Source organism: Lissotriton vulgaris, chromosome 10 (assembly GCF_964263255.1).
Source record: "Lissotriton vulgaris chromosome 10, aLisVul1.2, whole genome shotgun sequence".
Lineage (NCBI taxonomy): Eukaryota > Metazoa > Chordata > Amphibia > Caudata > Salamandridae > Lissotriton > Lissotriton vulgaris.
The window spans coordinates 317,337,256-317,355,159 of NC_141698.1; the positions used below are offsets into that span (position 1 = coordinate 317,337,256).

At 46.1% G+C, this 17,904-nt stretch overlaps 1 protein-coding gene across 2 annotated transcripts in view; it reads right to left on the bottom strand.

Annotated features, from left to right (window-relative positions):
• LOC147685171 (meiosis-specific coiled-coil domain-containing protein MEIOC-like) overlaps positions 1 to 17,904 on the bottom strand; it is a 312,693-nt gene that overhangs the window by 245,476 nt on the left and 49,313 nt on the right. Inside the window, exons 1-2 of one of the 2 annotated variants that reach the window (XM_086941078.1) lie at positions 14,848 to 14,916; positions 11,868 to 12,034 (exon numbers count right to left, since the gene is read on the bottom strand). In XM_086941078.1, coding sequence (XP_086797204.1) covers positions 11,868 to 12,013 — 146 coding nt within the window. In that variant the 5' untranslated portion in view covers positions 12,014 to 12,034; positions 14,848 to 14,916. Of the gene's footprint in view, positions 1 to 11,867; positions 12,035 to 14,847; positions 14,917 to 17,904 lie in introns of those variants that run through there. The other variant, XM_086941077.1, reaches the window with a different exon arrangement.

A 17,904-nucleotide genomic window follows, 5' to 3' on the forward strand; every position in this document is an offset into this window, starting at 1 on the left:
AGATGGGACGGAAGTTGGCCATGATCGTAGGGTCAGCGCTGGGTTTCTTCAAGATGGGTACTACTTCCGCGTTCTTAAAACTGACTGGGAACCTCACCGAGTAGAAGGGAGTTGTTCAGGAGGGCCAGTGGAGGGGTGGGGCAAGCTGAAAAGGCAGCCCGGAGAATCGCGGGGGGCAGCAGTCTGTGGGGGAGCCAGAGGAGACTTTATTAAGCAGACTGATGAAGACTTCTTCTGATATCGGGGGGAACTGAGTCAAAGAATGAGGGTTGACAGGGGGTGCAACCTCAGTTAATGGTGTAGCCGGGGGAGCGGAGGAGATGCTATTTTTGATTTTAATAATTTTTTCTATAAAGAAACAGTTGAGGGAGTCGCAGAGTGCTTGAGACGGAAGAGGTTTGAGAGTTACCCTATCCGGGTGTGAGAGCTCGTCTACGATTGCAAAGATATCTTTAGATTTCTGCGCAGAGTTAAGGATTTTGGTGGAAAAGTAGGCAGTTTTTGCAGCGGAAATGGCTAGTTTGTACTCTCCCAATAATTTTAGAAAGGGTAATTTCTTTACAGGGTCGTAGTTTCTGCGCCAGTGGCGCTCGGCCTGGCGGAGACCTAGTTTTAAGGTTTTAAGGCTATCAGAAAACCATCGATGTGCGTCGTGGGGGCGCTTGGATCTTATTAGTTTAAGAGGGGCAACCTTGTCGCTGGCATATTCTAGCCAGTCGACTAGTGCAGCTTCTTGGGAGTCAATGGGGCCAAGAGCGGCCGGAACCGAGGATGATAAAGAGGTGAGGAATAAGTCAAGGTCTGCTTTGTTCCAGTTGCGAGCTTGGAGGAAAGGGCCTCGGCTGCGCGGGGGCGGGGGAGGAACCAGGAGGAGAAAAGAGATTAAATGGTGGTCGGACCAGAGGCAAGGTAAGATTGTGAGCGACTTGATTTCAAGGTTATAGGTCCACACCTGGTCAAGGGTGTGGCCCTTGGAGTGAGTGGGTAAATGAATGTGTTGGATACCATTAAGCCCAGTTAGAAGATCGGTGAAAGCCAGGGATTGGGGGCTTTCATGGGTGTCTGACGGCCAGTAATTGAAGTCTCCCAGGACTAGGAGTTTAGAATTGTTGATGGTGAGCTGGGAGAGCAGGTCACCAAAGTTCGAATAAAAATTGGGCATAGATTGTGGGGGACGGTAAACCAGAACACAGGTAAGAGGGGAGACAGAAGATTCGAGTCTAATTCCCAGACAGTCCAACTGAGGGATGTTAAGGAGGGAGAGGGAAGTGAACCTGAGGGAGAGACCCAGGCCCTCGTCACCAGCAGGCTAGACTACGGCAACGCCCTGTACGCTGGAATCACAGCCAAACTCCAGAAAAGACTTCAACGCATCCAGAACGCCTCGGCATGCCTGGTCCTCGACATCCCCCGCCACAGCCACATCACTGCCCACCTGAGAGACCTGCACTGGCTCCCCGTCAACAAGAGGATCGCCTTCAAACTCCTTACCCACGCTCACAAAGCACTCCACGACGCCAGACCAACATACCTCAAGAAACGACTCACCTTCTACACTCCCAACCGCTAGCTTTGATCTGCTGACCTCTCTCTCGCCACTGTCCCACGCATCCACCGAACTACAACCGGGGGCAGAGCTTTCTCCCACCTCACCGCCAAGACATGGAACACCCTCCCCTTCGATAGACCCGGGACCTACTGACCTTCAGGAGACTTCTCAAGACCTGGCTTGTTGGAGCAGTTGCAGTTTTCTCCCCTCTTCCCCCCTCCCCCTTTAGCTCCTTGAGACCCTCGCAGGTGAGTAGTGCGCTCTACAAATGGTGATATCCCGGATGAGATATAGCGGAGGGGTATTCTTGCCTTCCAGTGGTGTGGTTCCGGGAGGGAGTCCGATCTCCCCACCCTTGCAACAGGCTGATTCACTGCACTGCAGACTTGCTCCCCTCATTCTTCTCCTGGTGGCCAGCTACTTGAACCTGCGAGACACCACTGGGAAGTAGCGTGGAAAGGACAACAAGGCTGCGGATTTTTTTTTTGGTCTCACCCGCTCGGGCGCGGCCTACCTGCTTTTCTGCCCTAGATGGTACTGCCACATCGCAAAAGTACGATGGAAAAGGCGGATAACAAACAATCGAAAATATCTTTCGACAAACGCTCCACTAGGCAAGTGGACAGCGAGCTGATGTCACAGACAATTGTGCCTGAAACGCAGCTGGAACCAGAGCAGGAGGACGACAAAGACCATGCTGCGTGATGTAAAGGTCTGCCTCAAAGAAACAGATGCTAAGATTGATTCTCTTGCCATCCAAATGGATCAAGTGTCGCACAGGGTGTATAAGCCCGAAACCCGACTGAATGTGCTGGAAAAGAGAGTCTCTGACGCAGATGATCGCCAGGTGAAAATGCAGGATCACAATCTCTGTATGGATAAAGTACCAGAGGTCATCAAGGCGCGAAACAAAGACCTCGAAGCCCGTTCGAGGAGAAACAACGTACGCAATACCGGAGTTCAGGAATCCACAAATATATCCACCATGGAGAAATATGTTGAGGGCCTCCTTCAGGAACTGTTTGGAACTGACCGGTCTGCCATGTTTCTGCTGGAGCGTGCCCACCGTACCCTTGGTCCTCATCCGCCACCTGGTGCCCTGCTGAGGCCGATATTGGCTTGGTTGCTCAACTACAGAGACACTGTTCTTGGCCTGGCCCAGGAGCGTGGGTAGCTACAATACCAGAATAATATCATCTCACTGTACCCAGACTTCACGCAGGCATTCCAGGCGGGCCAACGCAAGATCCGCCTAGCAAAGAAATTGCTACAGAAAACTGGAACTAAATATGCAATGTTGTACCTCGCCAAACTCCCAGGACACGTCAACGGCAAAACTCTGTCCTTCACAGAGGCGAGAGCCACAATGAAATTCGCCAAACAACATGCACAACAACAGCGCAACAAAGGCTGTGTCAAGGACAGCTCGTCGCAGAGTCAGCTAAGTGACAATGACTAGCAGATAGACTGCTTAAATTAGTCTCGCAGGGGATCCTGTCTGGTGATTGGCTCTGTGTTACACAGGGAGCGAAGAATATTATTATCCTCCATGCTCTTAGTTTTTATCATGCCAATGTCTTTAGGTAGTTCCATTGAAGCTCGGCCACCCTGTTGCGATGCGACAGGGCAGTGCACCGCAACCTCACGCCCCCTCTGGGATGATTCCCTATAGTCAAACTTTTATTAGGCTTGTGTTAATCATTTGGGTGGTCAGGTTTGAATCTAAACCTAATTGGGTTGGCAGTGGGAGGGCTGGGACTGTTATTGTTTATTTATTTCAATGCACTTCATGTTCTCAACAGGATACTATACAACATGGAAATACCTGTAACTAAGCGGACTTTGTCGTCACACAGAGGGTGAGACACCTCAGAGAGTCCATGACTACACACTCATAAATAGGGACTCTAGCTGCCTCGGAGACAAATTCTGTTTCCCAACTATATGTCTAAATTAACATGCATTACGTGGAATGTAAATGGCCGTAATGACCAGAGGAAGGCACGGCTGGTGCAATCCTATCTCACAAGACATTCAGTAGCAGTGTGCCTCCTACAGGAGACCCATCTGAAGGGGAAAACATGCGATAGACTGAAGACCGCAAACTGGAGTGAGGTATATACCTCATGCTATTCCAACTACTCTAGTGGGGTGGCAAGATTAATCAAAAGGGCCATCCGTTGGCAGACTGTGAAGGTGGTAAGTGACACTGAAGGGCATTATTTGCTAGTATTAGGGGTATTATTTCACCAACAGGTCCTAATCGCCAATGCCTATGGGCCTAATGTCGATGACCCCATTTTTTACCAGCAGGTGTGGCACCACATACAATCTATGAGAGACGCTGCGTTAATCTGGGGTGGAGACTTCAACACAGTATTATCGCTTGGGGAGGACAGGGTTGGCACCTCTTGCACACATCACCCACAGGCAGCTGCATTCTTGAACGGATTGATGGCCGACTACAGATTAATCTACTCCTGGTGGTCTCTCCATCCTCACACTAGGGAGGGCACATGCATCACGCTGCAACATAATGCATGGTCGCGACTTGACTTCTGGCTTATGTCCTCGGATCTACACACCTAGGTTTCGGAGGCATCCCATCACGGCCGTACTCTGTCGGACCATTCACCAGTTACTCCTACCCTTCAAAAACCCAAACCCTACAGACCATCTTTTGCATGGCACTCACCACCAAACGATCTACTCGTCTCTGCTTTCAGGGAGGAGCTCCACACACAGATCACTTTGAACATAACACTGGGTCTGTGGCATCCGTTGAGACGCTGTGGGAGGCCTTCAGGGTGGTTGTACCTGGACACTGCATTGTGGGACAAACCATGGTGCTCAGAGATATTCGTGGCGCCTGGACCGCCTTAAGCTCCATGCTCTGGAAAAGCAGTCTTTCACAAACCCATCAGCTGAAATATTGGGCGTAAATTGATCGAGTATCAAGTAGAGGCCGATCGGAAGATAAAGTTTTTACACAAACATGCGACCGCGCAAAGATATGGAGAAGGGGATCGGCCAGGAAAGACACTCTCCTATCTCCTGAGACCACCTAGGGGCTCCACCTTTATCACAGCGCTTACTACCCCCTCCAACAGTTTGGTACACTCCCCTCCCGATATTCTGGTAACCATGCGAGATTTCTATGCAAAGCTATACACATCTCAAATAACCCAGCAGAACACAGTCCAGGGAGACTATTTTGACTTAATAGAACTTATATGGTTCAGCAGAGTGTACCGCGAATACCTGGACATACCGTTCACCGTTGAGGATGTACGCTGGGTCATTGGCAGCATGTGAGCGGATAAGGCACCAGGGTCGGACGGCCTCACTGCGCAATTCTGTAAAGAATACTCCGAGTTACTCGCCCCTCGTCTCCTGGCGGTATATCAGGAGGCATTACAAGAGGGGATCCTCCCAGAATCTATGCACAAGGCTATCATCATTACCCTTCTTAAACAAGACAAAGATCCCCAGCAGTGTGATTCATACAGTCCGCTCTCATTGATCAACCTGGACGCCAAGATCTTTGCCAAATTGCTTGCCACCAGGCTCCAACCACTGCTTCCATTGACAGTACGGCCGGACCAATCCGGCTTTGTGCCGGGTAGATCAACGTCACAATCTCAGAACACTTTTTGGTCTAATGCACTATCTCACACCACATGTATCCACGACGGCGGCGCTCTTGGATACCACAAAGGCGTTAGATTCCCTTGAGTGGGGATTCCTGTTCCCACTTCTCAGAAGGATGGGCCTAAATCCAGTCTTCATCCAGCAAATCCAGCTTCTCTACACCCGACCCACGGCACGCCTCAGAGGGAATGGGCTAGTATCAGAACCGCTAGCTATCTCCCAGTGCACCAGACAAGGCTGTCCTATCGCCGTTACTGTTCGCGATTGCAACAGAACCACTGGCGGAGCATATACCGCAGCATCATACGAACAGGGGGATCGGCTTCACAACCAGAGCGCTTACCGTGTCAATGTATGCGCATAGTGATACAAAAGGGGATGATGGACGGAGCGTTTGAGCAAATCAAACACTCACCCCAGGTCAACTGCTCTGGGTTTAATCTATCACCATTCTTTAGCTCACTCAGCCACCCCAGTTCAGACATGGCCATATGCAAATCAGTCTGACCCTGTGCCTCATGGGAACAGTCCAGCCCGAACTGCCAAGCCAGGTCTTCCCTGGACCGGAAACAAGCATCCTGGGACCGGTTTCGGATTCATAATCCTCATCAGCCAGCTATCTTGAATCCAGTGGCCAAGTGAGCAAGGGACTCACGTCTGAGCATACCCTGCCAACTTAGGGCGAACAAAGTGATACAAAAGGGGATGATGGACGTATGTGCATGACATTATTCTAAACATGGTTGATCCCGAAGACAATTAGTCGCCCATGACAAGCGAAGTGGTGCACTACTGTGGACTCTCAGGAGTCAATATCAACTGGAGTAAATCAGTGATACTCCCGCTCACGCCTGGAACACAGGCTTTTGCAACTGACTAGCCATTAGTCTGGGCATCGGGCCCGATCAGATATCTGGGCATATGGTTCAGCACTGATCTGCAGGAATTAAGGACTGCTAACTATGGCAGGGTGGTGGCCTAGATTGAAGGCAGGGTGAAAAGGTGGAAGACCCTTCCCCTCGCCCTGGCGGGCCGCATAGGGGTGGCCAAGATGATCATATTGCCGAAACTACTTTCTCTCTTTGTTAACATCCCCCTTCCACTTCAGATGCACTTCTTCAACACCATAAGTTCGCTCATGATTGAATTGGTGTGGGCTGGGGGACATTTTAACACTACCACAAGAGCAGGGGGGAATGGCAGCCCGGGACTTTGTTCTTTATGCATACAGCGCACAAGCACCGTTTTTACATTTCTGGGTGCACCCTACGCCCTTTCATCCGCACGGGTCAATAGAAGTAGACAGAGCTGCACCTCTACCATTGGCCACTGCAGTATACCACCCATACAAACGCCCATGCAGCGAAATAGACATGGTACAAGTTATGAGATGGGCACTGGCAGGTCTTGGAAAACAGGCACGCTTAGATGTACTCTACACCCTATCCATACCACTCCTTAACAATCCGTCATACCCCCCCCCCCCGCTTATGGAACGAAAGGCACAGGCGCGTGCGATTATCCATAACATCACGGTGGGTGGCGATCTCTACCCTGACAACACAATCCTCATGCTACAGCAAATGTGTGAATCCGCAGATCCCGCAGCGCTAGACATGCTCTAGTATTATCAGCTCCGTGCATGCTGCATGAGTAAATTCGCCACATTTCTAGACCCACCACAGACTTTGCCGGCACTGGAAAACTTATTGGCGGTGGAGTCAGGGCAAAAGCTCATCTCACGTATTTACAAAATCACACAGAAGACGTGCCCGATCATTGTTCCTATTTCTCGGGCATGGGAGGAGGAACTGGGAATAACTCTCACGGATGAACAATGGGGTCCAGGTTGTCAGCAGCTGGAGCGCTTAACGCCCAATTATAGCCTCCGGCTTACTCACTTTAAGTGCCCCTACCACACTCCCATACAGCTACATAAAATGGGGCTTCGTGAAGATGACTGCTGCTGGCGCTGTGGTACTCCCCCCCCCCCCCTCCAAGCGACCTTTTTATATCTGCCGTGGCAGTGTACACCAATAGCAAATTTCTGGCTCGCAATACTGCACCACATAAAAGCAATCACTGGGCTGGACCAACCCAGCACACCATTGACATCCCTACTTGGGGTCCTTGAGACAATGCGACCGAAATTATGTAAATTGCCAGAGAGATTACTCTTAATGGCCAAAAGACAGATCGCCTTACACTGGGGAGCAACCAGGCCCCTAACGATGAAGGAGTGGGGTACGAGTGTAACATACTGTAGGGCACAGTTGACAAATTATTGGGAACTCCTGCCGGCCAGATCTCGTCCGAGAGACAAATGGGAGCCTTATGTTACTAGACTTAATTCAGTGGCTGCAGATGAATAAGAAAGCAAAGATTGTATGATATGACTCGAGGGGGACATGCCCTAAGAATGTAATGTATAGCGCGGTCCTTGGGAAACTTATCAATGTACTATGCCCCTAATGCAGATGTTGATTGACACCTTGTGTTACAGGAACTGTGATTTCACCCGCCTAGTGTGACAAAGGCCCTGGTATTTTGATATGACAAGCAGACTAACTTATGAATATTGCATTGCACTGTATGTTATAGTTATTTTTGTTATGAAAATGCAAATAAAAGGAATTTTTAAAAAGTATTAACTGAGGCAAGATGACTTCCTGATCTTACACGTGGACAATTCAGGATGATGACGAGTATTATGATGGTTAGAGGTTGGATTATGGTACTGTAGAATCTCAGGAAAGTGACGTGGCACAGGAAGCACCATAATTCATGAATACTAAAGTGTCATGATTGTGAAAACAAGATTCTAGAAGAAGGAGGAATTGCGAGGGGAAAAAAAATACATGGATTTCATACATATTTGTGCCACTAAAACCCGCTTCCTCAAACAGGATGTACCCAACTTGGATGCTGAAGCACCTTTCATTTTGGTTCCCAAGGAGCGAAATAACTGAAATAGCCTGCGCAGCAGAAAGCAGTTTATGTTTTTGTTACTAGTGAAGGTCGTTCTCATGAGCTCATCTAAACACCTGTTCATATTCCTTGAGTGATATGTAAATGTAAAATGTAAAATGTAAATGTAGGTGTACTTATATAGCGCAACCTGTCACCCAAAGGGCATCCTGGCGCTTGCTTAGGGAACCCGTCCTGGTATTCCCCTGTGAGAGGCCCCCGCAGGGTGTCCACAGGGTGAAAGCCAGGCATCCCGCCGCGAGGGGACGTCGTGGATATTAAGCAAGCTATTGCCCAGAGTTGCAGAGTGAGACCCCGTGAGTCGAGTAGGCACCGGAGCGAGAATTGACGAGGCCGTGGAATTTGGAGCCCGAGACCCGCTGAGGCGGGGAATCAAACCCTGGTCCACGGTCGATCCCAGCTTCGGGGTCTGCCGCCTCTAACCACTGAGCCACACTTCTCCACTATCTTACCATGTGACCAATATTAGCAGCTTGTTATATAGTAGAGTATGAAATTGGGTCTTGCCAGCACTACTTTAGCTTGCCTCCATCAATTGTTACACGGGGACCACTCCTCACCCCCACCAATTATGTGATCCAAAGACAAGTTATTTTTCGTTTGTCAATAAACATTTTCAGACTGTAAGCTATGGGTTAAAGGATATTTCCAGAATGAACCCAACAAATCATAAACTCTTCGTTTGCTACCACAGGACAATAAAATCACCCAACACAACACACTAACCACACCACATCGAAAAACACCTAACACGGGTCAGATATGTCACAAAATATGCCATCTTGGAGCTCCCAATAGCAGTTACCTTCTAATAGAACACTAGTCAACGCTTTTGAATACATAAAGGTTCTCCTCTGCTAACCAGATCATAAAACTTCTGGCTCTATAATATGCACAACTAGAAACCAAATCAAAGATTTGACAGAGCGCGGACAATCTAATAGCACATCTCTCACAAAACCGAACTAAATTCTTAGTCACATGCATCAGTTTCACATGCAAAAGAAGGTGCTGTAGCCATAACGTAACTTGAGAGGTCCTCACCTAAGAACACACCCCAATTTTTACTTTCATTTCTATTTAAAAAAAAATTTTTATTGCACATTTTCAACAATTTAATTTCCAACAATCGGCCCACCATCCCCCCCCCCCCTAGGCTTCGATAGTAAGAAACAGTAAAACTTGTAATTCATAAACTGGGTGAAATTAATCATAAAGAATAATTTAAATTCATTAACTGAGCTGACAATCGAAAACCCTCCATTAATACTTCGGAAGAAAAACAAACGTAAATCACAAAATTCAAAGTGCATTGTGCTAAAAAAAGGAAGATCTGTGGGCACCGCCATACTATACCGTAAGCATACATACTACATCAATTTTCTCATCTAGATAAGGGTGCCTATATTAACTGCCCTCTCCTCCTTGCCTGATAGCCTTTTCTAGCACAGACCGCTTTCTCCAGATTGGAGACTGCTAATAAGCGAGCCAACCACGGTTGAAACTGTGGGGGTTGAGGGTCTAACCATGCAGAGGCAATTGTTAGTCGTAATATAGCCTTCGAGGCAGCGAGAAAATATTCTATTTCCTGAGTCACTTCCTCTTCTTGTAGACATAGTAAAATTACATTTGGGGTCAACAATACTTCTATATTCAATTTACAATTCAATTTATTTTTGATTTCATTCTTTAAGCGGATTAAAGAGGTACATGTAGCAAACATATGAACTACATCTGTTCATAATGTGGTACACCGGGGCAGCTTGTTCTCCTACCCTTTCCCCATTTCACAATTCTAGCTGGTGTGTAATATAGCATACCACAGGTCTTAAAAAACGGCACTTGTTAGTTAGCCGACATTGAAACAGTCTTGAGATAATATAAAAGCTTTAGCGAACTTGAGTTCTGAAATCGCTGTCTTTCCTTGCCATTTAAGAGAAAATTTGTCAAGATAGTCTTTCATTTCATTATTTATTTAATGATATATTGTCCCGATAAGCATAATATTCTGCTTAATAAAATCTTCATCAGTTCCTTTATATAAAAAACATTGGGACCACCCCCCTTGAGCTGTAGGTAATCTCCCTATTGTTAACACCAAACTAACTTCAGGTCATCAAAAGTTACAAAGCCAGAAGGAGAAAAACAAGTACCTAATTGATCTATACCTGATTGAACCCAATGTTGTATATAGCCGTCCCTAAGGATTTCTGGCAAGTTGGGTTATTCTGAATTGGAGTATAGCAATTCAGTCTTCCTAAACTCATCAATTTCCGAAGAGGTGATCCAATCATCTAACATTCCACACATCATACATACAAGCTGAGCAGCAGGGAAACACAAGTTACAACAGTGACCATACCGTATAAACTCCCAGGAGACACTTAAAACATACTTTTTTTATAGTAGCTCTGCTCTAATTGTCTCCAAAGGCGCCTCCCTGCCAATTAACAACTCGAATGTAGAAGGGATGGGTTTTGTGGGTTCATTCGTTGATGGCTCCCTAAGCAAGATAAGACTATATTGCAGCGTGGTGGTCCAATAATACAATTTAGGATTTGGTAGAGCCCAGGATCCTCTTTCTCTTTGAAGTGAGAGATATTTCAATGCCCTTCTATGTTTGACATAAGCCCATAAAAACCTTGCAAAGATAACATCAAATGATTTTAACCATTCATTAAAGATTTCCAGGGGAAAAGATCTAAAAAATATAAGATTTTAGGAAAGAAAATCATCTGATCACATTGCGTCTTCCAATCATTGTAAGATGCAAATTATTCAATCTAAAAAGCTCTTTTTTAGTCTTCCCTATAAAAGGCTTCAAATTTTCCTTTACAATTTCCTCCACTTCGGATGATATGCAGACACCCAGATATACTGCATTTTTGACCACTCGTTTGTCTACCATCAAGATCTTATCATTCTTAACAATTTGAGTCTTATCTTTATTCAAAGAGTAGCCAGATATCTTCCAAAAAAGTAGAGATACCTCCTAGATTATTTTGAGTGCAATTTCCGTTTTGGGGGTCACTAATGCTAGATCATCCGCATATGGTAAAATTTAACTTTCATACCATTGCACTGTTATTGGCGGAATTGCAGTATTTCGCTCTACTTTTCGTATAAACGGATCAATATTCAGTGCAAACAGAAGTGGGGAGCAAGGACATCCCTGTCTGGTTCCCTGGGCGATCACCACAGGCCCTGTCATGTCCCTGTAAATACACATATTAGCTACAGGTTTGCAATACAAGGCTTAAATTCCCTGTATAAACCCTGATCTTTCTTACTTTCATTTCAAAGAGCTCATTTAGAATATACAAGCTAAAGTAGAACATATCCACATGCAAAATTCAGCTCTAAAGATATTGCATTCAGTAAGTATGACTTTATATAGCACTATCACTTCTGGCCAGACAACGGGCAACTGTTCAACTTTATTGTAAAAAGTAAACATCAAAGTCTAAGAGGTCACACACCTCAATTTTGAGAATGCTTGTATTAAAAAACATATCCAACAATCTCATCACTTCACTGACAAATACATTTAATTCACAATAGCCAACTGCAGTCAAAGGAGAAATGCCAACACCTTGTAGAAGAGTGCTTAAGTTCTAAAAGTGCTACTGCTAAGTGTACAAATGCACTATAAAAATGCTCGTAATGTAACTAAATGTACCTTTTCTTTGTGCATTCTTGTATCGCAGCTGGTAAGGCAACATCATCAGCACATGCCGACCAGTTACTGTATAAGCGGGATGTTTCTAGGGATGGTGAAGAACTTGAAATGCCACCTAGCAATGGGGAAAACAACTGTGCGTCCATCGTTTGTTCTTTATGGTTTACCTAAAGTAAAAAGAAATCAGCAGTCATTTTAAAATCTAGTCAGTTGAAACACCATAATATGCAAGGATGAAAACCTACATGCCGTCTGCATTTCATGTACTCAGATATATTGTATTTGTCAAAAGACAAAGGGTCTTCTAAAGCGCTGAAAAAACATACAAAAGGATCAATGCTTTAACGTTTTTGCACAGTTTGTTTCATTGTATTTGGGTGAACCAAAGGCAAAGTATTGGAGACTTTCGCACAGGCAGTTTTTTCACTGCAGTAATGACTGCCATGTATGCAAAAGGCTAGCCTCTCCTCTTGAGGAGACTGAGTACATATTATGTTGCACAAACATCTGGTTCTATCCCTTAGTGTTTTAATCATGAAGATAGGGCAAGTCAAGAGCTGATGAACATTAGTGTAACTTTCTACGAGAGCAGAAGATGGCCCGAGTGCTGTTCATCAGCAAACACACATTTAGTTGGGCAGAACCAAAGGCACCTTAAGCAGTTATTTTTTTATTATCAGCCACAATGATTACTACTTACAACTACTGGTTTGTTTAGTCTTTTTAATAATAGAAAATCAAATACATGTGTATGGGCACAATACTGAGGAATTCGGTAATGTTGGGGGGGGGGGGCAAATTAAGAGAAAATATCTTATCAAACAAGGTTGCCTCCTGATACATATGAAACAAATCGGCCTTGTTGGCACTACAGGAAATCTAACATATTGATAACTTTGCCTGGTATCTAGTTGATGCTTCTGAACTGCTACGAAGTTTACCCTCTTGTTTCGGGGGGGCATATAATTTCTTTCTAGGTCTGTAATTTGACAGCACAGTGGTCTACTGACCTGATTCTAATTTTAACAATACCGAGAAGCGGTTTTGAGGCTGCCCCTTACAGACCTTTTCTTTCTTCAATCAGCGTTTTTCAGCCCTTTGCTTGAGACTATTAATCAAGTCTTGGCGCAGCCTAATAAAGTTTTCTTTTCTCAGCTAATACTAATAACTGGTTGAAAGTATGTGTGTGCCACTGCTAAAGTGTTTGCATAAAACTTCATATGAGACTACTACACAACTATAATTACCCTCTCTGTTGGGTTGTGCTGCCTATGGATATAAGCAGCACGACCAGACAGAGAGGTTGTGGCTTTCTTTAATTTTCTAATGCTACAAACGTTAGCATACTACAAGAATTTCTATATGCGGTGCCAATTCTTACTTTATCATTGCTTTTTTCATAATAGTTCTTGGTCTTGTATTTAAATGCATGGCAACCTTCCCTCTTCCTTGTTGAAACAGTCTAGGTCTGCCTCAGTCTCTACAGTTGCATTCTGAGCTGCTCGCTTATCGGATGACACAAATGCTCTACTCTCTTTACTGAGGACTGCATATTTGTTTTTCCTGCAGGTGTTAATATGAATTGTTTTACATGAAAAACAAGCAATTGCAAAGGCAATAGTTCGGACAGGTAAAAGTGTTTAATAATATTTGGCAGCTTTATGTATGTTGTCCCTCAGATGCCCTAGAAATGTAATTTCATAACAAAGCAACATCCTGGAACTACATACAACAGTATGGAATAAAGAAGGACCTATTTGATGAACACACTGTATTGGCAGAGTTAAGCTGTACTTTAATAGAAGAGTTTTGATAAGGAATTAGGAGGGAAGTCAGAAGATGAATTTTTAATTGGTCAAATTAAAAGGCACACAGCGAAGTATTTGATAAAAGACTAAATATCTCAGTTTATCTTTAAGAAAGGCTATGTGCATGCATTCTTTACTGTGAGGGGGGAAATGCAGTAACTCCAACAATATAGCAAGAAAGCAGAACAAATTAACACACAACGGCGATTTGTGAATCCAGGTGGTGTCCTGGCGCCAGGACTCTGCATATGGATACAGATGGGACGATGCATCCGTGTCCAGGTGCAATAGCCAGCGTAATCTGATTCCATGAAGTTTCCACTCTAGTGTCTCACTGGTTACATCTTAGAAAGAGGTCTGTGAATGTATGCATTTTTATATATCGCATACTTTCGCCAGAATTATTGATCGAAGTGTCTGTGGAAGAGAAGAGCTTTAAGATATGTTTTGAAAATCCCGAAAGAGGCAGTAGTGCGAAGGTTTGAAGTAGTAGAAGCGTCATAGTACTGTGCACCGTTGAGCAAGGGGCGTAAGCAGCTCTGGCGTTTATCGCTATCTGGGAATCCATTTGAGCAATGCTTTGATAATTCACCTGCTGTAAAATGTAGCAGGCTCGTATGTGGCAACGGTACAGATAGTAAAAAGGAAAACAACGTGCAGACTGTTTTTTTTAATTAAACAACACAGCAGAGAGCAGCAGAAATCCACACACCTAGAAGCAGCCAAAAGTCATTTAATGAATGCACGGCCAGACTAGAAGGCAAAGCCAGAGACTACTTCGCATATGCTGTCCCCCGGTCATGGTACAAAAGACAGGTAATACAATCTTAATGCAGTGAATCGATGGCAACGGACGGAGAATGTGCGTTTTCAAGTGAGTTTTAAAACCTGTCAGGGGCCGCTGCTGGCATTAAACTGGCCTCAATCTGCTCCACGGCAGCCATGGAGCAGATTGAGGCCAGCGACTGCTGCAGCTAGGGCTCCGCGGCTACCATGGAGCCCGGGCCCGCCCGAGCGACCCAGCCGGAAACACAGACTGTTGCCATGCTATCAGCTGCTCTGCCTTCGGTCGCTCCCTGGCCAGCTTATGACACCCCACCCATCGCCAGGCTTGACAGCGAGCACCTACTGCCCTAACACCCGCTCCCCGCATCCCTTCAACCAAGACTTACATGGTCGGGCTCCAACCCTGCGCCCCGCGGTAGCCATGTCAGACGACGTCACTGTTGAGTCGGGAGAGCTGGGAAGTGTAGTCTGAGAAGGGATAGGGCGGAGCTAGAGAGGAAGTCTGGGAAGTACCATTATATCATGCAGACTGCTATCCAGAACTTCGGTACGGTTTAAAGGGAGGATAGTTGTTCTCGGCGGGGTAATGTAGGCGACGCAGCAAATTGAGACATCAGCTGGGGGATCTCCATTACACCACCAAGGTTGCTCGTTTTATTAGAGAACCAACAATACTGGACATACAGGCACATGTCCCTGAGCTAAATATCGTCATAAGGGTCCTGGGCACTCAGGACCGGCTGTAGGCATCGGCGAGCTCGGCGCGGGGGCTCACGGAGGTGTGTGCATTGAGATTATGCAAACAGCAGTGAACCTCATCTTACTCCAACCCATTCCGTGTCCCTGCGTGCTCGTTTCTCAGATTAGCCACTTTAAAATGGTTTAAATCATTTCACCATCATACCGTGGGCGATGTTTTTAACACCCAATTAGCCCCCTCCTTGCCCTCCCTTCTCACCCCTGCTAGGGTGACAAACTGGCATAGGTGCAAATTCAGGATGGTGAGTGTAGAAATTCAGGACAAAGGGTCAAAATTCAGGACAAAACTTCGGGACAAAAGGTACGTTTTACAGACACGTCAGAGAAGGTCGCACAATAATATATAAGTAAGCCCATCCATATCCAAACGTATTCATCCATTTGAAAACCTATCCATCATGTACTTTCCATCCATCATTTCACTCATCCATTCCTCCAGCCACACTTTCACTCATCCATCCATCCACTCTTCCACTGATCCATCCAGCCATTTACCCTTTCACCCAGCCATCCTTTCACTAACTTATCTATCCACCTAGTCACTTATCCTTCCCTTCACCTTTTCTGTCATCCACCCATCCTCCCTTTCTCTCTCCATTGGTCCTTTCACTTAGCCATCCTTCCTTCCATCCATCCATCCATCCACTCATGAATCCATCGACCCTATTACTCATCCGTCCATCCTTACTCATACATCCACCTTTTCGTTCCTTCACTCACCTATCCATCCTTTTGTCCATCTATCCTCCCTTTTACTCATCTGTGTATCCGTTCACTTATCAATTCATCAATCCATCATTTCACTCATCTATCCAACATTCACTCGCCCATCAGTCACTATTTCACTCATCCATCCACCCATTTACCCATCCATCTACTCTTCCATCCATACATCCATTTATCTTTTATCTCATCCATCCATCCATCCTTCACTCACTCATATATCCATCCTTTCATTATCCATCCATTCATCCTTTCATTATCCATCCATTCACCCTTTCATTCACCCATTCACTAATCCATCCACCCATCCTTTCACTTACTCGCTTGCCCACCTTTTCATATCAATTATGAGCTGATCCTTTGTCTGCAGAGTTGCAGACAAAAGAGACCCATCAAGAATGTCACCTTGCTGTAGTTCCTAAAGCATGGCTGAGGGCTCAATATGCCCTGCACATAGGCAATCTGAAAAAGTGGAAATCATGAGTCATGTGTGATGCACAGTGCCAGGCCATGAGAAGGCTGTGACATGGTGTTGTTTCCAAGGCTTTAAGCTGTAAAAAATGGGGGGTGGGGGGGGGGACTTCTCTCCAAAGGGGGTGTTTAATGTAATTAAGGGCATGGCTTAAAACACCTAAGCTAAAAATCTGTTTGCCATAGTGTGCTGCCCGACTGGTATTTTGCCTCTTCTGTCATTCTATCCGGATATATAACACAACAAGTAACGTTACACCTACAACGAGCCAGAACTATTGGCTTTGTCAATGGTTGTTAGTTGCATAAAGTAAAAATGCAGCAACCATGGCTTCGTTAAATAGAATATTGAAAATTCACTTTTCTAAAATGATGAGACTGAAAGAACGCTAGCCTCTTCTTTTTAACTTGTTTCACTACCTTTTCATGAACTGGATTCTCACCTAGTAGAATGGCATTTTGTTAATTTCTTCCACCTGACTGAATGGCCTGCCCTAGACCGAGGCAGGAGGAGGCCCACCCTATGCTTTAATAGCCCAGACTGGCCCATTTTCATTCTGTATGTGGCAATCAGCCGCAGACATAATGACAATGGGCGGGGTGGGGCTGCTCTTGTGCTCAGAGGAGTGCAAGGCGGCCCAATCAGGGAGCTGACTGAGGTTTCTGGCAGGGGAACAGTGCTGTTCCCCAATGCCCAAAATTACGGACAAAAGGCGTTGTCACGGACAACGGATGTGAGACCCAAATTCCGGACGGTCAGTGAAATTTACAGACGGTTGGTTACCCTAACCCCTGCTGACACACACCAACACCCTCATCCGTGTGTTGCAGGGAGGGCTATCAGTAATTTAGGTGAGATGTGGTTGAGTTCTGGAGAGGTGTGTGTTTAGGTGTCCGTCACTGCTCAGCCAGAAACTAACCAGTGATCTCAAAAGGATCCCATGCTGCCTCATTTTAATCACCATCATCAGCAAAGGCTCCAAATGTCTCTCCACCCAGGACACTATCTCAGCAAATACAGTTCAGAGAGCAGAGTTGGGGAGCGTAGCTGTCAAGCCAAGGAGGAGCGGAGCGGTGCGGGAGGAGCGGAGCGGTGCGGCACGAGCACGCCAAGCCGAGCTGAGCCGAGCTACGGGAGACTGCTGCCCGCCGGCCTGGTGAGCGTCCAATTTCGCGCCTGCCCGCCCTTCCCTTTGAGTCTGACTCGCGGACCCGCAGTGTCTGCACACGAAGAGAGGGGGACTGTTGGCGGGAGTTGAGCCACGGAAGACTGCTTGGTGAGCACCCGACCTCCCACCCCTTCCCCTTGAATCCCCTTGAACCCGGCACGCAGGCTAGCAACATCTGTGAACCAGGAGAGGGGAGGGAAAGAGTCAGCAAGCACAGTCAGCCGCAGTTCCATTTACTTCATTTACTCACACATATGGAGGTGAGGTGAGGGCTGCGTGGCTGTACCTGACTCTAGGACAGGAGAGGGGGGCTGTGACACA